The following is a 22,663-nucleotide window of genomic DNA, read 5'->3' as shown; positions in this document are numbered from 1 at the left end:
AAATGACAGTCTGATTGTGGAATTACATTTTCACAGTTACGTTATGATTTTTTTGTAAGCCACTTCCTGGGAAACGATTAGGTAATTGCAAAGATATAAATTACCTAATTGTTTCCCAGGAAGTCTCTTAGGAAGGACTGCTCACTAAGGGGAAATACGAGGGCCACGTGTTGCATGTTCAACATGACTGGAACACACCAGCAATAATGGGAATTAATGAATTAGAAGTGTACCAACCTTCAAGTTTTTTTTTTTTTTTTTTTAGAATTACAACCAAATCGAAGAATTTGTCTCCAGGAAACGCCTCGAAATTATAATCCATTTTTTCCTTGTAGAGGAATAGGGTTGGTTGTGACATCTTTGATAGTATGAATACAGTAAGTTATGTATCAGCATCAAATTACATTATAATAAAAACACTTGAAAATGAAAGGAACACTTTGACGGATCCATGCAGTCATTTTAATGTGGTGGTGCCGATGTTTGGCCTGCGCGCGCACGCACACGCACACACACACACACACACACACACACACACACACTTCTAAAGCTGCATGACAGACACATTAATATGTGTCTGCTGTGTAATCAAACAATACATTTCTCGTTATGTGAGTATTGTTTGTGTTTCAATAAGTCGCCATGCAAGGATCATTTGTTGTCATCATTTGGAGGACACCCTTGTAGAGTGTGAATGTTAGTGGCTGATGGGCAGGTGGCTCCTGACATCAGTGTGAATCACAGTCCATTTACCATTTACCCCCCTTCATGCTCACACTGATGTGTCTCAAATCGCTACTCAGACGACCTGAAACAAAAGAAATCCTTAGTCTAGCTTCCAGGCCGTCTGCCTCACGTCATTGTCTACATCAGTGGGTGGAGTTTGTTCACGCAGACACAATTAAAATATGAAAATGATCTGAGCTGGTTTGAAATAAACTGTATCTAGTAAATGACCGTCTATAGGGGTGGGATCATTAGTCAGGTTCTGAAAGATGATTCTGATATATTTAATTCATTGTTTTCATAACTCAAGTAAAAGTTAGCAAAAACCTTTCTGGATCAAATTTGTCTTTATCCTGTATTCAAACCACTGAAGATCCAGATGTTGAGAAGCCTGAGTGACACAGACTAAGAAAATGAAACGAATCAATCCTCCCATTCATAACACATTGAACATGGTTATTGTGACACAATATATGTCCTAGGTTTGTCTACTTTATAATCATTTTCTTCTCATTTTTTAATTATTACATTGTAAAATGTGATGTTCTGTAATGTTGACTGTATATTAAAATGTGACGGATGGAATTATACCAATCAAACTTTACCGTATTAGACACGCAGCCTCGACGGGCTTCACTCACTGTCCTCTCACTGTTTACGACTCCTTTGAAACACATATAGGAAATATTTACACAGTTCAGATGTTTTGCTGTTAATGGCATCAGCAGTTATCACAAACCGTGCTTCTTATGGTCTTATAACCAATCGTATGGTTGTCTGTCGCTTTGAATAGATTCTGTAAATCCATCAGTAATCTATTCTTATCCTAATAAATTCAAATTGAAGAGTCATTAGATGCATACTAGCACAGATAATCCTAAATCACTAACACTTCTACATCCTGACATGATGTGATGCTTTACTTTACCAAAACTAGTAAACACACAGCATCCACAAGGAAGGGAGGAGGTGCTTCTTTCTGATATATATATATTATATAATTGTATGGTTATATCGAGACAGCACAGCTTGTTACCACAAATTGGTAATCTGAAAATAATAACGAAGTTTAAAAATATGTATCAGAATTTTTCCCTGTAGAACTTCCGTGACTCGGAAGTTACATTTTCTTTTGCGTTGGCGCCACTCGCCTCTGAGCAACTTTTATCAAACAGCATAATCTAAATTAGCTAACGCTAGCTGGTAACTACCAGAGAGCGTTAGCTAACGTTAGCTGGTGACTACCAGAGAGCGTTAGCTAACGTTAGCTGGTGACTACGGCTACAGAGAGCGTTAGCTAAGGCTACCTGGTAACTACGGCTAAAGAGAACGTTAGCTGGTAACTACCAGAGAGCGTTAGCTAACGCTAGCTGGTAACTACGGCTAAAGAGAACGTTAGCTAACGTTAGCTGGTAACTACCAAAGAGCTTTAGCTAACGTTAGATGGTAACTACGGCTACAGAGAACGTTAGCTGGTAACTACGGCTACAGAGAGCGTTAGCTACATTTCGTGACGTAATCATCGGGTGACGGCGGACAAGTCCAGCAGCAGCGCTCCCAGGTCAAGAACAAGCAGCCAGCATGGACTCCTGGGTTCGGTTCAACGCCCAGAGCCAAGCCAAGGAGAGGGTAATTAGGTAATGGTGCAACTGTAATACAAAGTACACATTAAACCTTCAAATCGCACTTAACTATCGCCAACGTTAGCTAACTAATGCTACGTGCCCGCTAGCGTAATGGTCAGACGGTGGCTAGTTTGTTGTCCTTGTTGTTATGCGTTTATTCATCAAATTAAATAAATGAAGTTGTCTGAATTAGTTTGCTTATTTTGTTTGAAAGATGACATATTTCGCAAGTTGTCTACGGAAGGTCTCCCATTCAACAAGGGGTCTGCGTGTGAAGTTTAGGGACGGTGGATTGTTTGGTCCCCCTGACTTTACGCTAGCGGAACCATTGAGGAAAGTTACCATGGAAACCCAGCGCTCCCGTCTAGGCTGGTATTAACAAACACGAGATATTCTGCTCTCTCTGTCAATCACTGCCGGGCGGACAGTTCATCGAAAAGGATTCATGACAAACCAGATCCCTGCATTGGAGACACTGTTGCTAAATGACACCGAACGTCGTGTGGTATTTCTAAACTAACACCAGCGCATATACTATTGGCAACGAGCTGAATCAACAGACGTGCAGTTGAGACGCGTGCTTTGCTCTGTGACTGACAGGGCCGCGCAGTATGCCTGCACCCTGCTGGGGCACACGCTGCAGAAAGGCGGATCAATGGCGGAACTTCACAGGACTGTCAGTCAGCTGGAAGCACACATGAGCATGACGAGGAAGTGTGAGTCAAGTAGAGTCAAGTTCTTTTCGAGCAACAAAACTGAAGGATTGTGTCTGACGTGCACATGTGTCCCACAGTGCTGCGTCTGGGGAACTCAGTGGAGGCACTAGAAGCTGCCAAGAGGGCCATCCACCTCTCTGACGGTGTGCTGAGGCTCTGCCTGACCCTCAGCCACCTCAACAGAGCCATGTATTTTGTCTGTGACAATGTGCTGTGGGCTGGAAAAGTGGGCCTCGTCTCTAAGCTGGACCAGCACAAATGGAGTCAGAGATCTTTCAGGTGAGTCTCCTTTTTGCTGTATGTTTTAATGACCTATCTTTGTATTGACAAAAATAAACCAGGGTTAATTCAACACTATTAATGTGAATTGACACCCTATAATACGTTTGTTAGTGCCGTCTTTATGAAGTCATATCTGCTGAAAATACAGCACTTTTAAGGTGTTATGCGATCTGTAGAAAACTGATCGGGATTGTGTCTAAATTTAAACTAGCTGACTTGTTTTGAATGGATTCAAAAGCCCTCGAAGAAATGAAACCACTGTAAATCTTTTTCTTTCACATTTCTACATAACATACCTGTGGTTGCCCTCTGCAGGTACTACCTCTTTGCCTTGATCCTCAATCTGACTCGAGATGTGTATGAGCTCCGCCTCCTCATTGAGCACGAAGGGCCTTACAGACCCTCCAAACCCCCCTGCTCCCCCAGCACAACCCTATCCTCCCGCTCCACACCTGCCACTTCTGCACGGATTTGCAGAAAGCTCCACCTACTGATGACTGTGCTGTACAGCAACCCACCACTGCTGTTGGACCTGTTGAAGAACGGTTGTGATCTCTTCATCCCCTTAGACCGGCTAGGGATTTACCCTACAGGTTCAGGCTTCGTCGGGGCCTGTGGCCTCGTCTCCTCTGTCCTTTCCATCCTCACCGTGGTGCATCCCTGGCTCAAACTCAAGCCATGAGCCAGAGCCAGAGCGGCCAGTCTAGCAGACAGATTGTGTAGAGCTGCTGGTGCACTGTGGACACAATTTGGAAATGTGGCGTTGAAATCATCCAGGTTTTTCCCCTCTGCGTTACATAACACTTGCACTAATTATCAGCTGTGACCAGTATGCTTGAACTGATGGAAGAGTAACTCGCCCTCCATGATATCATTTACACATTGGTCCAGCATAGTTGTCTCCTCACATTTCACACAATTGTCTACAGGAAGCTTTTTAAAAATAAAAGCTCATCCAATGGAAGTCTGTCTGTCTTAGTAGCAAAATATTCAGATTAATAAAACTGTTGTGTTAGATTGCCAGTGAGCAATTTCCTACATAAATCCCGCATGAACTTGTGAGTGCACAGCTGGATCGACCAGAATAAGGCCACATTCAATAGTCAGTCCAGAGCTCCTGATGGGCGTTGGCTCGTAAAAATGTGCCTGCTGCCGACTGGTTCTTTAGCGTGGAACTGGTGAGTGGGATTTAGGGATGCCAGCTCTTCTGCCTGAAGTGTTCGTCCAAGTGCTCGAGCCTCTCTGCTCATCACGGTTAGCAGGTTTGAACAGCACACACACACTAACGGGCGTCTGATTTTTGCCGCTGACAAAGAGCATTAGTGTGGCCGACTGTGATCTACTTTCACCCAAAGAACAAGCCTGGAGTTAAATAAAAAAACAACGTTTAATTCAGTATGTTGCTATTACAAGGAGGTAAAAACCAAACAATAAAAACTGACAAATCCATCCAGCTGGGGCTTTCGCTCGTGCACGAGCAGACGTCTTCTAGCTGGAAGAAGAGCAGAGTGTTAGTGAACGGGCGGTTTACTTAAAAGCAGCTCAGGCCTCATCGGCCTACGCAGAACGTGTGAGACAAGCCTGAGGCGGATTACTGGGAGTTGCTAAAGCGTTGATGTTCTGGTGGAGATGTCATCATTCCTGGGTCTCCATGCTCTCATCCTCTCCGTCTCCTCCCTCCTCCAGAGCTTCGTCTTCCTCCTCTTTCCTCTCCGGAGGTTTCTCATAGGCCTTCTCTGATGGAGTGACAATCACACCGTCCCATGTGGACATCTCTGTGGCCAGGTCTGCAGCAAATGAAGCCAACAGAGAGGAAAGCCGCAGCAGTCAAGAGGGATACACCTCCGATTCCTAAAGTCAGCGAGTGCTTTTTGTACTTGGTGTCAAACGACTGTCACGTCTCAGGCAGACAGAAGCAACCCTCTGATAGGCTGACACTAACTAGAGACGATCCGAGGCAAAGTGCCTAGTGGGCTTTGACCAGTGCTGCTTGGTTGTATTCTCACTACTGGTGGAGCAAAGTTTCTAACATCTGGGTTAGTGTCATCAATAAAACTAGCAGGTCTGTCAAGGGGGGGGTGTCGCAAAAAAAAAGGTTTAGAAAAATGCACGTCGCTTTTTAAGCTTAATTTCTAAATCAGAAAACATTCACATTTCTGCTACAATGACGAGAAGAGAAAGGAAAGTATCTTACAGCTGGCATCTCCCTCGAGGCCGAGGACCTTCCGGTACCCTCCGTGAGAGAGCACCCTCACCAGAGTCTGAGCGGTGAAACACACCATGTCCTACACACACACGGGCAGATTAAAACAAGCCGTGACCCAAACCAGATGCTGTCGGACCTACCTGTTGTTCCAGGGTCATGACTGTGTGCACTCGGAAGTTGCCACTCTCACACGGGTCGGTGATGCCCACAGAGCCGGGCAGAAAGAGCCCAGCAGCCAGCATCTGCAGGCAGCGCCTTCAAAACACACACGTCCAACACAAATCTCCAAACAACGCCCTATCCAGAGGGGCCAAATGAAAACGTGGACTGAGCGGGACCCGACCTGTAGGCCACGTTCAGGGACAGGGGCTGCCTGGACGGGTTGTTCATCACCGCTGAGTGGCCCTGCAACACACATGACGTCACCACATCACATGACACGTCCCGTACACGCACGCGCGCTTTGGGTTTTTCTTTCAAATCCGGCAGTGTATTCGGGTCCTGGACTTACTGAGTTAAGCAGCAGGTCTGTGGTCTTACCAGCAAGTCCAGGATCCAAGGAGTGAGGGGTTCAAAACCTGGGAAGCGTTGCCTCAGGTCCTTCAGCAGGCGAATCAACACTTTGACTCTGATGATCATACAAACATGGAATAAGTCAATGGAGCGTTCTGTAATACTAGAAAGCAGCAGCCCTCGTGGGAGCTCAGAGACTCACGTTGACTGAGAGGCGTTCTCCTCGAACCAGCGGGCGTGGCGGATGGCAGCGAGAGCACTCTGCAGCACCTTGATGTCCACTGAAGGAAAGAAGCAAATACAAATTAACCCTCGGATCATCATCTGGATTTGATTATCAGAAGTCTCACACATTTCAACATCTGTTAGAGAGACCTATCCTCCTATCCACCAGTTCTATCATTAAATGCAGCAACGACCCATCGCAGCTATAAGGGAAGAAAAAGGAAAGAACTTTTGGGCCCAAGCGGTGCGAAATTTGGTGAGGAAATAAATCTGAATTGTTGGCTATAAACATTATGTTACTTAGTGAAACTGAGCGGGCAGGTTTCTATTGCGGTGTTTATAAGTAAATGACTGAAATGTAGAACATTTCTCTGAGGTCTGAATATGTGGAGCAAATCCAAAGGGTAACCCTCCCTTCAGAGCAGATACTGACCCAAAACCAAGAAGCCGTTGGGTTGCATAATAATTAGGGCTGTCGCAAAGGTTGAATTTGACACATTTGTAGCGATCTCGTACAGACAGTCTAGGCGGAGTGATTAGACTGCGACACTGGAGGCGACGCTTTTCATGGCTCGCTGCTAACTTGAAAGTTTTTAGGGAAAAGACTCTTCGCTGAGGCTTTGGTGGAGAGGAGTTCGCCGGCTCTCTGCTTCAGTTTCAGATGTCGTTTGTCCGCTTAGCTAAGAGCAGGCTAGCAGCAGTTCCACAACACTTCTCTGCCACAAACCAGGAGCATCTGGGGATTTCTGTGTCAGGCGATGGGGTTTGTGACGGGGGGGGGTTAACCTCCCCCGGGTATGCATGTGTTTGTGCATCTGAACTCTTACAGTGCAGCTCGGGGTCCAGCTTGCGCAGGTTGGGAGGGACGGTGGTGATGAGGATCTTCACAGTGGCATCGGCTGAGCTGATCTCAAAGCCCGTCTCGTTGGTCAGCATGGACAGCACTGCACACACACACACACACACACACACACACACACACACACACACACACACACACACACACACACACACACACGTCAAACAACTGGCTTGGTTTGGCTGCAGCCAACAAATGAATTGCGTGAGTAGATGGTGGAGGCTCTGGATCCAGAGTTCAGAGACGTATCCGCGGTACCTTCGGTAGGGTCCTGAGCGCGAAGGGTCTCCACTACTTTGTTGCCGAGAGCAGCAACTGCCTCCACTGTGAAGAAAAGTCATCATGATGGATGGCGGTTACCATAGCACTGCTATCATTGGCTAATCCAAGAGGGCTCTTTAAGGTCCAACAGCAACTCCTGACACCAATGAGCTGATGCATGAATGATTTTTTTCCCTTCAAAATCAAAAACTGTCAAATTCCAAAAGCTAAAATCACATGTCTGGTTAGATTTATACTCTTGTTTAATCACAGCATTCATTTGTTAGGTTTGTATGTATTGTATCAGCGGTCACGCTACCAGTCAGGTTGGCATGTTAATTGGGACAAAAACAAGACGGCATCCTCGCCTTGTGTAGGGCGCATTCGGGATGAGAGCGGCCGGTCCCGTCACTGGCAACCACCCCAATGACATCATAACATCAGAACAGTACGCGTGTACGCAGTAAGAACGTCCGCAGCAGAGAGACGATTTGACAGGAATTCTTTCTGACCACTCACACGTAGGGAGGATCTTGAGGATGACAACCAGGTCGGCCACATTGTGTCCCGTCGTCATGGTGCCCTTCTTGTAAGAGCCCACCTGGCGCACCTCTTCAATTTGCTGTGAACGATATCGTGTTAAACATTTCGGACCAGAACAGACGTGGTACACAGCGCACGGATCGCTGCGAATACAAAGGACTCACCACTTCAAAGCTGCCTGGTGCAACAATCAGGTTGTCGATGACATTGTTGATCTTTGTGACCAGAGACAAGATGGAGGACTGAAAGCAGGAAGAAAGCAACACACAGCGGTTCGGTCAGTGAAGGGAAGAGACCCCCGGGGCAGACAGACGGTGGGGGGGGGGGGGGGGCTGACCTGTTCTGCAGGCGTGGGGCTCAGGTCCTGGTTTCTTTTCAGCAGACACTCACTGAAGGCCGTCTCATCGGGGGGGGGCTTCACCCGGGGGAAGGCCATCTCACACTTGGAACAAAACAGCAGCCTACTTCAGTACGATGACCCCACTGGGACGTCGGGTTACGTGCCACTCCCTTCTTGAACACATCGACTTACAACGGAGGGGAAACACTGACTTAAGTGAATGTCAATAGACGGCAGATGGCCGGCGAGCTGCTGCATGACGGAGTCATCGCAGGAGGGTAGAATGAGCTGTTCAATCGGCTCAGCCACCGAAATCTGCGTAGCGTTTTGGTCCGGTAGGTACTGGTTGTATAGGAACCGGTACCAATATGGCACCGGTACCCAACCCTAAGTCACCTCAAGTATTTGTGAACAAAACCGGAAAGTGCTTGTTGACGAGGAGCTCAGACGTGTAGATGAAGATCGTACGGACCTTGTGACATGTGCTAAAAGGAGCGACAGAGCACATTTTGATCAATGGATTTCTATGACCGTACGAACTCTGACCCTTGTGACCCCTGTGAAAGAGAAGCTGGCTGCAGTCAGAACAGAAGACAGCAGGGAAACACTCCTAATCCGACCAAGGTCGCTCTTCAAAAAAATACAACAGTCAAATGTTAAGGCCTGGCCCCCCAAACAGGGTTTTTTTACTCACCACATAGAAATCAAATGGGATGTGTGGGACAAATGGACGGTACCTAGAGAGAAATGATGAAAACGTCAGCTGGTGGTTTTGTTATAATGACTTTGATCCGCGGCCACCGGTAAATCACGTGGCATCCAGTTGGATGGGTGGTATTATTTCACACCAATAGCGGGAGCTGATATGGATAAAAGATGTCAATCATTTTAAACATTGCTATCTGCAACGCATTGTAATTAACAATATTATCTTGATAATGATCAAAATATAATTAAAAACATTCCACAATCCCTCCCAACAAAGCAGGTCAGCAGATGTTTTCTAGAAAACATCCATTATTTAAATAAACTTGAATCCAGCTCCTTTTCTCTCGTCTCTACTGAGACAGCAAGCTGGAGAGCTTCTCAAGGTACCTGTGACAAACTTTCCCAACAATAGAAATCCACCATCAAAATGGATCATGTTTATTGTGGCAAAAAGCTCCCTTTGACAGTCTATGTTGCACATATTTGTATCTCTGAATGCTGTATTAATCAACGACCAACTCTCCGGAGTAAGGTGGACTCACCCCTGGACCAGACCTCCACGGGAGCCGAAGCGGCCTCCCCGTCCCCGGCCGCGGTCCCCTCTGGACACGATCACAAATCACAACGATGCGTTGGATGTTAGTCACGTTACGTTACGTTACATTTGCAAATCAAATCTGGCGTTAATGACGAGAGCAGTGATTCCGTGGTACCGATTCATCCCACAGATGCTGCTTCGTTCGCAGCAGCATCTTTGTCAGTCATTCCTTTAGCATGTTGGCTAAGCTACTTCAGCTAACAGTCAGGCCAGTCAGTGAATCCCAAGGCTGCCCCGAACACATCTGTATATCGGGAATGCAGCCACGTGTACAGGGAAGAACCGGTCAGAAATCCTGCTAATAAACGGGCCAACGTACCTCTAACGTGTCAGCTAATACGAGCACCGAGCGTGCAAACTGCGCACGCCGCTAGCTGACCTCACAGTTGGGGTTACGATTAAATTAGCTCACCGGTCAACAACTTGGTTGTCAAAGGCTACAACACAAAACCGAACTCAATATCAGGACAAAATAATTACCTCATTGCGTACGACGTTTTGATCAAATAATGCAGAAATCCTCGGAGAACTGTGGACCTGCGCTCTGTGATGATGATGGTGATGCTTCTTCTTCTTCTTCTTCTTCTTCTTCTTCTTCTTGTTCTTCTCCTATGTTTATTGGCGGTTGGCAAACAACTGTTTGATGCATTACCGCCGCCCAGCGCCACGGAGAGTGGATCCGGGTGTCCAGAGCTCGCATCACTAATAAATACAAAAATATATATTTCCAATAATATCTGTACTTGATACCGTGATAGTACTTGATAGCACTCACTTGATAGCACTCACTTGATAGCACTCACTTGTAAATCTACACTTTTTACTCGCAGAGGCTTCCAATTAGCTGCCATGCTCATATTTCTGAGAGTATAAAATAACATGTTCTATTGTTTCATCAAACCACCATCCTAAAAATTAAAAATATATTTTGCTTCAATCTTGTGATTATATGGTTTTATATCACTATCGTTTTGTTTCCTTGTAAAGAACATTGTTTTTGTCTTATCTGCTGAACATTTAAAACTCCATTTGTATGAACACTTTCAACCGTGCAACTTGCAAAATCTTTACTATGAATTCTACATGTCTTCCCCTCGTCCAAATCAACCCATCATCAGCAAATAGTGACAATCCCATCCCATTTTTATTTCACCAAAAACCTCATTAATCATTATGGAGAATAGTAAAGGACAGATAATACTCCCTTGAGGATACATGTAGCTCTCTCCAACTCTGACTATGAATGTCTTTAATACAACATATTTCATCCATCTATAAATACGCACTGTTCCTTCCTAATGTCATGTTCCAAACTGAAAGCTGCATATGTTGTATTGCTCCCTTTCCCGAAACCACTTTGATATTTAATATCCTTTAATTTCTGCATTATATGTTAATCCTTTATTTATCCTAAATGTATCAATTTTTTCAGATATTTGATGTCAACACTATTGGTCCATAGTTCCCCGTGTTTGTCCAATCTTAACCTGTCACTGACGTCCTGCAATTGCTGAATCAGAAAAAAGAGTAAATGAATAGTAATGTTAGCTGTGGGTACTCCCAGCTGTACGACACATTCTTGTTTCTATACAGTTAACGCAACATTGTTAGTATAGTTCCAGTGTGCGTTGACCCCTGACCCCTGAAACCACCCTGCACACAGTCTGCTGAGGACCGCCATTGTTTATGACCTCTGATTTATTTAATATTATTTATTTATTTCCGTTTCTCCACCAGTCTGTTAATACTGATATGTCATTTAAACATACATCACCACAAATAACCCAAAGTCCATTTGTGTGAGCACGTTGTCAGTACGAAAAGAAAATAATTTTGACGTTATTTAGACAAAAGATATATACACTTGATATTTTTATGGGAGGCTGAACCAGGTGAATTGAGTTTTAAAAAAGAGAATTGCGTCAACATTGTTATTTATCTCATGCCACTCAACAATCAGGAGGTGTCGCCATCCCGCTTAATAAGTTTCAATGAGACATTATGGTGTTATTTGCTTGAGGTGAGGGTTGATCACTTGAGGGAGGGAGGTAAGGGAAGTTGGCAAATCAGATCCTTAATCGGCCGTGGAGGTCGGGCTGAGATAGCAGTGGCTCCTTCACCAAAGGACACTACTGCAATAGTGACTGAGGATGATAATCCGGTGCAATTCTTTTACAACCTTTGACCTCTGCCTTTAATTTTCTCCCAAACTGTACAGAAATATATCATGAAAGTATACATGGACATAGTGAAAGTAGTCGGTTACCTTTCATGGATCTGTTTTAAAGGCAGTTCAAAGACTGGGATGGGACACTTATTAGACACGATTAGTGCCTAGAGGGCTGACAAGCCCCTTCACCGTAACGTCATCAATAAAGATGCATTTCATTTTGAAATAGAGTATTTTACTAATAGGGATCTGCGAGCTGGACGAATCACATTGGTCTTAATTTGCAGCCACCTGTGAGACGAGTACGCAGGGCCATCTGCAAAGCGACATCACCATGGTTACAGGGAGCCGTCGTTTGTGTTTAAACAACGACAAGCTATTGAACCGGAAAGTCTGAATCTGTGAATATCTTGCCAACTTTATCGGCAACTTTAACTGAGACGCCACCATAAGTGCGAAGCTTCAGAGATTCATTAGTAGTTGTTGAATGGTACAATCTGGCTCCTACCAGGTGCCCCCTGGGCGCATCCCTCAGGAGATTTTCCAGACCCTGCCAGCTGGGAAGAGGCTCCAGGCAAGACCCAGCACTAGGTGGATAGGTTATATCTATAGTAGATATTATGCCCTGGGATTGCCTCTGGATCCCACAGTCAGAGCTGGCATATGTAGTCCAGGAAAGGGAAGTATGGGGTCCTCTGCTGGCAGTACCAGCACCGACGGCCCAACCCCTGATAAGCGATAGAAGATGAGATGAGAAATGAGACAACATGCTCCTTTTTTGCAAAAAATATAATAATAGGAAAAGTAGAGAACATGTTTACGCACAAATATATCTACACAAACTAAAACCAACAAGGTTTTCTAGCCAAAGGAAACGCTGAGGGTGTATGTGTTTAACATCTGAGTCATGGAATCTTTAATGTTTGAGGAATTCATTGGAACCTGCCTCCAATCCCTGCCCATTCTTCTCCTGAATGAATAAAAGCCTTGACGTGAAAGATAACAACAGCATTTAAGTGGTCAAGCAGCAACGAAGCAAAGATTAACAGAGTATTATTGGATTAACTTTTACTAGTTGGATTCACCATGGTACACCTGAGATGGCTGTGGACCAATGCGCTGTGTTTAGTGGCCATGGCCCGTTCCGGTAAGAAAGACTCATGCATTAATAGCTGCTTTTAATTGGGAATTTGTTTTGATTAAAACATTGATATTTGTGTGATTTTAAAATTCATCTCAGAATGTCCTGATCAATAAGGTGTACTTGTGTCTTTGCACAATTATTCAATAATAGAATAGAAAAACTTTGTCGAGCATGTTTACCTGAGGTCTTAAAAGGCAAAATCAAGTCTTAGTGGCCTGTCAGAGGACTCATTGTAATCTGTACATTGTTTGGTAATCCTAAAACAATGTCCATATAGTGGCTATTCTGGAGCGTTTAATCAAATCTCACAATGTAGTTGCCATGGAAATGTAGAGGTAAAAATGGAAATCTGGACCTAAGAGCTGAGACTGGAAGTTTATTGTTGACCTTGAAAGTTTAATTTACTGCTTTCATCACATTTTAGTGAATCTCCCCACACTCAAATAAGTGAAATATATTAAAATAGGCCATGCTATTTTACATTTGAGTTTACACTATATTTGACTGGTATCCTTTTGGGAACAGATTACAGATTTTTAAGACTAAGGTTTCTCTATTTGTTCAATATATTTTTCTATGAAGTCCATGTGCAGCTCTCCCATTTTTTCATAAGAGTATCATACCCAAAGTAGAAAGGAGGAAATTAGGAGTCTAATATTAGTGTCACAGCTGGAAAAAAGAGTTAAGAAACAGATGCATTAGAAGAAAAAAATGGAAATATTCAGGGCTTTTGTAGTGACTAAGTCATTAAAGTCACAAGTGTACACATTACTGTGAGTGATATTCTGGAACATATTTTTTCTCAAATCAACACAAAATATGTCACACTGAAACCTGCAGGGCTCCTGGCTCCTGGCTCTCCACTGTACGCCTTCTATTTGCCACTGGAGATCACCAACCGAGTTTTCACCAAAGAACTGGCCAACCCAACATCTGAAGAATCCCACACCATGTATAAAGAAGTCAGTGACCTGGTAAGATGATCCATATACAATGATAACCACGTTTGCAAAATGAACTTTTCTAAGTCCAAATATCTAATCTATTTACTATTTCTATACCAGGATTTTGTATTGCTGGGAGAGGGGGCACTGACTCTATGACTGAACACGCATAGTAAACAAGCAAAATTCATAGTTTAGAGTGTTTTGGGGGAAAATCTGACATTTAAGAGCTAAGCTCTTGACTTAAAAAATATCTCCATAATGACTTGAAATTGTAATTTGGAATCTGTGAGATCTATTAAGTACTGTCAGAACGCAAGGTTTTATTTGCCAGGAGGACCAAGAGTAAATACTCATATGGCTTCAATAAATGCATATGGTTTAGGTCATGGGAATTATTCTGCTCAGCTTTAAAGAACCAGTCAAAAGTTTGGACACATTCTTTCATTCAAAAAGTGTATTATATTTGTTTGTAAAATATCTATATATCTTTGTCTAAGATGTTGTAATGAATTGTGAGGCAAATTCGGGCAATTGGAATTGTTGCTCTACAACACTAGCAACACATTACAGTGGCCTCAGTGCACCATTAGAAATCCTGATGTTATACACAGTAAACACAACTTGCTCATCTTTGGATAGGATTGCTTTGTGATTTGAGTTTTATAAAGGCTGGACGCTATCCAGGTGCGTGATAGGGCTGCTGGTAATTAAATATGTGCTTCACATTACAGTGTGTACAGTAATTTGTAACTATAGTGAACTTTTACCTCTTTATTTAAATAAGGTGTTGATTGGCATATTTTTTTCTTGTTCTTTTGCAGTTGAACAACGTCTATAACTGCACTACAACCAGCAGGTGTCCAACAAACACCTTCTATGGAGGTGTCCACACAATGACATTCAGGTATTATTACTATCATTTATCTCTCTTATTGTAAAGGTTCTGCCTTTGGTTTTACATAGTATGCCTGATGATGAACCATAAGTGGAACAACAGCAGGTTGGAGGCTGGTATTTAGTTTTTCAGTATGTTTTAAAAAAAACAACAACAACACTTACATACATATAAGTACATAGTATATATAAGTATATATTTGTAAAAAGAACAATACGTGACAAAGATAGATATTTGTAACTTATTTTTATTAAAATACTCTTTTCTTTCACAGCTCTGGATCAGTGATCGCAAATGCAACTGTTGTCTTCCACAACATTATCAACAGACAGCTTGTCGTTCTCTTTCTTTCCAATGCCAACAATATCATCCCCCAAATCCTCCAACTAAACCTGGGCTACACAACCGGTAAGTTATCATTTTGTACACATAATCCCAATGTGTTTCTCTGTTGCTAAAAGTAGCATTTATAGATACGTAATCAGTTATTTTTGTTTTTCTGTAGATGACATCGTAAAACCAGCTACATTGACAATGACTACAACAACTACCACACCAACAACTACACCAACCGCAACACCTACAACAACTACACCGAGACCTACAACATCACTTACACCTACCACACCAACAACTACACCAACCACAACACCTACAACAACTACACCTAGACCTACAACAACACTTACAACTACCACACCAACAACTACACCAACCACAACAACTACACCTAGACCTACAACAACACTTACAACTACCACACCAACAACTACACCAACCACAACACCTACAACAACTACACCTAGACCTACAACAACACTTAAAAATACCATACCAACCACAACACCTACAACAACTACACCTAGACCTACAACAACACTTACAAATACCATACCAACCACAACACCTACAACAACTACACCTAGACCTTCAACAACACTTACAACTACCACACCAACAACTACACCAACCACAACACCTACAACAACTACACCTAGACCTACAACAACACTTACAAATACCACACCAACCACAACACCTACAACAACTACACATAGACCTACAACAACACTTACAACTACCACACCAACAACTACACCAACCACAACACCTACAACAACTACACTTAGACCTACAACAACACTTACAACTACCACACCAACAACTACACCAACCATAACACCTACAACAACTACACCTAGACCTACAACATCACTTACAACTATCACACCAACAACTACACCAACCACAACACCTAGATCTACGATAACCACAACCACACCTGCAACTACAACAACAGTTACGACTACCACACCAACAACTACCACAAGTGGACCTAAAACAATCCCTGCAACTACCACACATACAACAACACCTGCCACACCTACACATACAACAGCCAAAACCCCACCTACACCTACAACAACAATTACAACAACTACCACGCCAACAACTATATCAACGACAACACCTACAACTACCACAACTAGACTTACAACCCCATCTACAACTACGGCACCTACGACTACAATAACCACACCCTTAAAAGCATCAACTACACCCACCACATTACCTACAGCTACCACACCTACAACGCATATGACAACCATAACACCTAAAATCACCACAACTACCAGAAACACAAATCTTAACACTACCATTACACCTACAAATACTTTAATGACTACAAAAACTATCACAAAAGCTACAACTACCCCAGATACCACAACAGTATCTTCAACCACCAAGACAAATAATGCAACTCACAGTGACCCTACAGTGAACAGCACAACTGTGGGTGACAAACCCACAAATTCTCAGAGTGTTTCAACTGGGAAGTCGGTTGTTCCCCAGACATCGGGCAGCGGCGGCAGCAGCAGCAGCAGCAATGATGGGGTACCTGGATGGGGTATTGCCCTCTTAGTATTGGCCTCTGCTATCTTGTTGCTACTCATAATCCTCTTTATTGTGATGGTAAGTAATCAAGCAGGTTTATGCAATATCAATTTTCATTCAACAGTTTTAGTTGCTCCGCTCCATATGACATATTAGTCATATGGTCAAAATATTTTGATGACTGTTTTTCTATTTATACAATGTTTATACTCTGATTATAGACTATACCTTGACTAAAAACACTAACAAATTGTAGCACTTAAAATGTACTTGTAATGGCTCTTATCTATAGCAAATCAGCTTATTTAATGAAATTACACTTTCTTGTTTCTTGTTTCTCGCTTTGGATAAAAGTGTCGGCTAAATGACATATAATGTAGCGTAATGATTATCTGGTCTAGAATTTCATTCTAGCTTGGGTCCATGAAAGGCCAACAAAGAACAAAACCTATGCATCACACACATTCAAATCCTTCTTTGAAAAGACTAAACTCTAAAGACATAGGTGTAACTATGACTGATAACAGCAGCAGTGTACATAGTCAAATACAAATGAGAATAGAGGCAAAGCTGAATGGCAGTCTGTTTACTTGTAACCGCGCACAAATATTCAGAGTTTCGAAGCCACAACCTGAAAGTTTGCACCTTAAAGTTAATTGCCGTAAACCATGCATGATTTGCTTTGGTAAATAACTATCAGAAACACATTAGCGGTTAACTCACCAATTTGAGAGTAAACCACCAGGTTAAGATGTGATGATTCAACACGGGTCTGAAAACTTCTCTTCACTGAGCATTTCAGCAAATAAAATCCTTTCCGTCTATCAGAAGTGGAGATACTATAATAGACACACACTTCGTCAGCAAATTCATGCTTGTAGTTGGAGGGGAGCATTACTGTTAAGATTCCAGTAAAAGGGCCAGTGCAAGTTAGAATTTAAGTAACCGAACAAATATTACATATATATATATATATATATATATATATATATATATATATATATATATATATATTTAAACTAAATCATTGTTTTGATGAAACAATATAATGCAGTTGTTAGGGTCTATGAGACATTGTCTGGTTAATAGATAGTGTAAAACTAAATAACTGTCAATAGAATTATTAATAATTTACTAATTATATTACCAAACTATAAATCAAGTCTCATGATTAATATTAACTAAATAGGAACCAGGATTTAAGGTTTAAGTTAGGATTAGATGTTAAACAATGCAGTAAACATCAACAACACAAAGCCAACAACAGATGCTAATCTAACTTCTGCCCAGACATAAAGTTATTGTGCGTCGATAGGGTTTGTCGATAGGGTTTGCTGTGTTTCTTTGAGCCATATTTAACTTAGCATCCGCTCCGTCCTTTCTGGCAGGAATTTATCGATTTTTAGTTTTTGTTGATTTTAAATGGTGTTTGTGTGTGAATGGATATTTGGAGAGTTGAACATGGGCTTCTCGAACATATACAGTCATTTAAAGCCAACAAGAGCTGAACCAAGATATTTTTGTATCATCTTCTGGATATAGTCAGCCAGACAAAGCTAGTGGAATGATAAAAAAACACTGCTTACTACCGAATCAGAGATTGGTTCTTGGATGGATATACACAAACACAAGAAAAGGTATAATAAAAGATGTGCATGTGCAAAAAAAGCCAACTGGCAATACATTCACTCACTTTGAATTTGTAAATTAACAGATTTTATGATATATTACTATTTTTTACTGGTTCTAATTAATTCATTTCATTACTAATTCATGCATTCCACACAGACGGCCATTTCTGGCCTGCTTTCCTTCCTCAATTGAAGAATCAAAATAATCAGAATTATTTACATGGCATTGCAAAAGAGAATACATTACAATGAAATGAACAATAGCATTTAAAAAATATAAAAGAAAAATAAGAATATACAAAAATAATGTTCACAGGCAAAAAAATGCTTCAAATGCTTCAGTCTGGATTATGTGTTAAATGTCTTTGTTTGTCTGACAGCAGAATGTGTGAATGTGTGTGATTGGTCAAATGCTGAAAAAAACACAAGGAAAGCCAGATTAACAAACCCTGGATTTCGCTGGTTTTTAGTTAAACCAGATAACAAAAATATATCCGCGGTATGTTGAACGTGCTTAGTAGTTCCACGTACAGTATTCGAATGTCATTCGTTGGAGGGATTTAATCAGGATATAGGCATTGTTTTACGCTACTTCTACCCACTGAACTCTGCTCCTTTGTGCTGTTGCTTTAGTTGGTCCGGTGGTGTTGTATGACAACAGAAAGCAGCCAAGTGGTCACTCCACAGGATCCGTATTACCCTGAAAAGACACAATCGCCTCCGGGCCCTCAGCCGGCATACGCCCCTCCAGCCCCGGTGGAACAGAAGCCGGGGTCTGCCCCTGTCATTATTGTAAGTACATGGCAGGTATAGTAAGGTTGCTCATGTATTTGTATAATTTTACCTATTATTTGCAAGAAAACACATTTGGTGCTCTCGTGCTTTTTTCACAGGGGGACACTCCCAAGAAGAACAGAACAGGGTTCTATGCAGTAAATCCCTGAAATGATCTGGATGAATGGCAACAGGTAGCAGACTTCTTTCAGTAGATCATTGATAGGCTGCCCAGGCACATGAAGAAATACCTTTTGATTATGAACCAGTGTGCACAATAATAACTTTACATTTATATTGCCATAAGTTTACGGCAATATAAATGTTTAACTTCCTGTGCTCAGAGGCTTCAGATATCTATGCAATATACAGTATGTTTTGAACTAAAATCTAATTGCCAATACTTTTTTCCTGTATCCATAAAGTATTTTGATTGACACTATCAGGTGAAAACACATTTCATTGTAATATTTTAAAACGTGTATTGAATGACATTATGCTTGTGAAAACCACATAACTTCCAATTGATGTGTTTAATATGGTCATATTGTTAAAGGCATGTTCATGCAAATGTTAATGAAAATGCTGTCAACCCATGTTTGGTCATTTTTACTGAAAGAACAGCTGTGATGTCATCTACATCAAAGAAGAACTGCATGTTTAGTAGCTGATAGTTATATAATGCCACGTTGGAATACAGAGGGAGTGACGTGCCTCCGACCTCTCCCACTCTCTCAACAGTAAGGATCTTAATCACCGCTTACGTATTACAAAATTTGTTTGACACTCACACCGTGCTGTTTGATGATACAAGGAGGCTGGCTATTGTGTGTATTTGTATGAATCTATTAAACAAAGGCATGCTTTCTATAAATAAAAATGTACCAAGAGAGGGTTTAAAGTTCAACAAACACAAACCAAAACACAAAATCACTAAGGGTGCAGTCAAAAGAGCATTTGTCCAGTTGCTACATCCCCAAACCCACTTCACAGTGTAGGAAAGCTGGAATTTGATTTGTGATCATAGCAGCATCAATTATATACATTTGTTTAATTTAGGGCTGTCAATAGATTAAAAAAATGAACTAATCTCATATTTTGAAATTCATTAATGTAGATTAATTGCGGTTAAAAGTTTGTTTTAATCACTTTAGAAAGCATATTTTAGGCATTTTTTTAACCACAAAACTACACACATGTGATCATCTCCAATACACAATTCCACCGGGTGGAACATGTAGAACTAGTGACTCTGGTCAATCTCCCCCCATTTAGCAGGACGTTTTCAAACCACGTCTTTTATGGACACAGTGGTGGTCCTCTGCCAGGTAGATGTCGGGAAGCAAGTAGCCTAGCAACATGTTGCTAAAGTGGTCCGTTTGCCACTAATCCCCCTTCTGTTTGACACGTGGAGTAATTCCTCTGCATAGTTCTTCGCTGTATGTCGAGCCTCTGTTTGTTTTACTTCCAATGCAAAAAGCTCTCTCCATCCTCAACCAGTTTCTCCCATCTAACTGATTGCTTTTGTTTCCGGGGTCAACGCACACAGGAAAATCAAAGTTGCATTAACTTCGTTAAAATATCTCTCTCTACAGCCCTAGTTTAAATATATCTAAATGTTTGCAACTTACATATGACATAGTTAAACTGAGAACCAGTGTGAATGTTAACATACATCCTGTTTGCATTAGTAAGGATTAAAGTGTTTATATAAAAGCTACTGAGGAGGTTTAGCAGGTGTGTGGTCAGACTGGCCTTGCTGCTTAAAAGACACAACAGCAGTAAAGCAGGAATATGTCTGGTGCTCTTAGAGCCCAACAACCGGCTGCTGCTAGTGCCGGTATGACGGCCAGAGCTGTGAGAGGGACAGCTGAGTGGGAAAGGCTTTCAACTCCCACTAGAAATACAAAGCTGACTGTGACACACTGCCACATGCAACACACTCATCAGAAACACTATGGAGATACCTTAACTCACACCCACAAAACAGGAAAAGACACACACCTGTGTTTTATTGTCTATTGTCCTATGAAAGCCACACTATGAAGGAAAATAATAACTCAGTCATTGTACGTAGAATGACTCGGGTTGTGTTTTTTATTTAAAGAATAAACTCTATCGTATCAAACTCAATAGGACACCAACAGACAATAAGTATAAAATAAGAATAGAGTTGGAGTAGAAGTTTATAATTCATCAACTGGCCTGGTGACTGGTCCAAGAACACTTCACACCTGTTAAGGCAACAGTCAAGTCGTATCAGCAGCCAACTATATCTAGTAACCTTAACAGCACACGACTTGATCATAGGTGCGAACCTTTGCTAGGAACCACCAGTCAACATTTATCCTGTCAAATGTTCATCACTCCAACTGAATCACGCCCTTCCAGGCCGACTGCAGTATAGAACCATAAACTCCATCAAAATGGATCAACAATCATCAATTATTTTTGTTCACCAATACTTTTACAATGTTCACAACCTACAGCTAGTTTACCAAAAACCTGAACCATGAGCCAAAATTGGCCAGACACAAAGGAAAACGGAAAGCCTTTTTTAAAAGTTTTTACTTTTACTGAAATGAAACGAACTGAATGTCATTTCATAGTCTGTATTTTGTGACCACAAAAAAACCCCATTAAAGACATACCATTATTTGGAATGCTGTGTTTTATATGGGACAGAATTAGTAGATTTGTGTGAAGTTTTGAGAATGTGAGGCATGCTTTTAGGAAACCTGTAAACAAGTTAGAAAACCATAATATAAATAGAGTATAACAATGCTAATATAATGAATCATGTAAAATGAAAACAAAATGATGTATTCAATGGAAGTATTTTATTCAATGAAAGCCAATGATGAATAGCTGTTATTTATTATTCCACAGTTTTTCTTTTCTTACATGCTTCTAGGACCATTCATTCACACAATACATTTGTAATTGTTATTATATGTATTATGCATTTCAAATGTTGGGTGTATGTTATACAAAGAAAAGAAAATATAAAATTGGTCCCAATATGAGTAAAGTACCATGCTGATGTTCTTCATCATTTTTGTTATGTTTGGCTTTGTATTTTGATCTAAATAAACATCCATCCATCCATCCATCCATCCATTGTCAAACCGCTTATCCTGCACACAGGGTCGCGGGGGGGCTGGAGTCCATCCCAGCCAACTTCGGGCGATAGACAGGGTACATCCTGGATTGGTCGCCAGCCAATCGCAGGGCTACACAGAGACACACAACCATTCACACTCACATTCACACATCTACGGGCAATTTAGAGTCACCAATTAACCTGATCCCCAGAGCATGTCTTTGGATTGTGGGAAGAAGCCGGAGAACCCGGAGAGAACCCACGCAGACACGGGGAGAACATGCAGACTCCACACAGAAAGGCCACTGGGCGGAATCGAACCCAGGACCTTCTTGCTGTGAGGCAACGGTGCTAACCACCACGCCACCGTGCCGCCCTCTAAATAAACATAAATGATCAAAATCACTTACAGCATCAGACACTCAACTACATCAATAAATAGATTAGAATTTAAGGCTGGGTTTAAGCAAGGATTCTTTTTTAAACATTCTTTAATGTCAG

General features: G+C 41.8%; 3 protein-coding genes across 3 annotated transcripts; 2 read left to right on the top strand and 1 right to left on the bottom strand.

The window, feature by feature from the left end:
• The first annotated feature begins 1,639 nt into the window (after positions 1 to 1,639).
• On the top strand, positions 1,640 to 4,313 carry pex11b (peroxisomal biogenesis factor 11 beta). The gene is made up of 4 exons (XM_040189231.2): positions 1,640 to 2,363; positions 2,952 to 3,067; positions 3,145 to 3,346; positions 3,665 to 4,313. The coding sequence occupies exons 1-4, from the start codon at positions 2,308 to 2,310 to the stop codon at positions 4,029 to 4,031; spliced, it is 741 nt and encodes a 246-aa protein (XP_040045165.1). The 5' UTR covers positions 1,640 to 2,307; the 3' UTR covers positions 4,032 to 4,313.
• Positions 4,314 to 4,717: 404 nt separating this feature from the next.
• ilf2 (interleukin enhancer binding factor 2) lies at positions 4,718 to 10,277 on the bottom strand. The gene is made up of 15 exons (XM_078081267.1): positions 10,083 to 10,277; positions 9,547 to 9,606; positions 8,991 to 9,033; positions 8,294 to 8,398; positions 8,121 to 8,198; positions 7,933 to 8,035; positions 7,411 to 7,476; positions 7,121 to 7,237; positions 6,271 to 6,349; positions 6,096 to 6,183; positions 5,899 to 5,960; positions 5,696 to 5,810; positions 5,544 to 5,634; positions 4,945 to 5,136; positions 4,718 to 4,841 (listed from the first exon to the last, which is right to left on the bottom strand). The coding sequence occupies exons 1-14, from the start codon at positions 10,085 to 10,087 to the stop codon at positions 4,985 to 4,987; spliced, it is 1,164 nt and encodes a 387-aa protein (XP_077937393.1). The 5' UTR covers positions 10,088 to 10,277; the 3' UTR covers positions 4,718 to 4,841; positions 4,945 to 4,984.
• Positions 10,278 to 12,790: 2,513 nt separating this feature from the next.
• LOC120826722 (uncharacterized) lies at positions 12,791 to 21,722 on the top strand. Its single transcript, XM_078081259.1, has 7 exons — positions 12,791 to 12,919; positions 13,757 to 13,890; positions 14,685 to 14,767; positions 15,033 to 15,166; positions 15,264 to 16,732; positions 18,919 to 19,077; positions 19,179 to 21,722. The coding sequence occupies exons 1-7, from the start codon at positions 12,859 to 12,861 to the stop codon at positions 19,227 to 19,229; spliced, it is 2,091 nt and encodes a 696-aa protein (XP_077937385.1). The 5' UTR covers positions 12,791 to 12,858; the 3' UTR covers positions 19,230 to 21,722.
• The last annotated feature ends 941 nt before the right edge of the window (positions 21,723 to 22,663 follow it).

The sequence above is a fragment of the Gasterosteus aculeatus genome, chromosome 10 (genome assembly GCF_964276395.1).
Source record: "Gasterosteus aculeatus chromosome 10, fGasAcu3.hap1.1, whole genome shotgun sequence".
Taxonomy (NCBI): Eukaryota; Metazoa; Chordata; class Actinopteri; order Perciformes; family Gasterosteidae; genus Gasterosteus; species Gasterosteus aculeatus.
This window is presented reverse-complemented; position numbering and strand designations above follow the sequence as displayed.

Excerpts from the sequence above, each read along its gene's own strand:
- LOC120826722 (XM_078081259.1), top strand. The coding sequence starts at position 12,859 with ATGGTACACCTGAGATGGCTGTGGACCAATGCGCTGTGTTTAGTGGCC. Across the intron at positions 15,167-15,263 it reads AAACCTGGGCTACACAACCG|ATGACATCGTAAAACCAGCT; the intron begins GTAAGTTATCAT and ends GTTTTTCTGTAG. Across the intron at positions 19,078-19,178 it reads GGTCTGCCCCTGTCATTATT|GGGGACACTCCCAAGAAGAA; the intron begins GTAAGTACATGG and ends CTTTTTTCACAG.
- pex11b (XM_040189231.2), top strand. The coding sequence starts at position 2,308 with ATGGACTCCTGGGTTCGGTTCAACGCCCAGAGCCAAGCCAAGGAGAGG. Across the intron at positions 3,068-3,144 it reads CATGAGCATGACGAGGAAGT|TGCTGCGTCTGGGGAACTCA; the intron begins GTGAGTCAAGTA and ends TGTGTCCCACAG. Across the intron at positions 3,347-3,664 it reads TGGAGTCAGAGATCTTTCAG|GTACTACCTCTTTGCCTTGA; the intron begins GTGAGTCTCCTT and ends TGCCCTCTGCAG.
- ilf2 (XM_078081267.1), bottom strand. Across the intron at positions 9,034-9,546 it reads CGTGGAGGTCTGGTCCAGGG|GTACCGTCCATTTGTCCCAC; the intron begins GTGAGTCCACCT and ends ATTTCTCTCTAG. Across the intron at positions 5,137-5,543 it reads CCTCGAGGGAGATGCCAGCT|ACCTGGCCACAGAGATGTCC; the intron begins GTAAGATACTTT and ends CATTTGCTGCAG.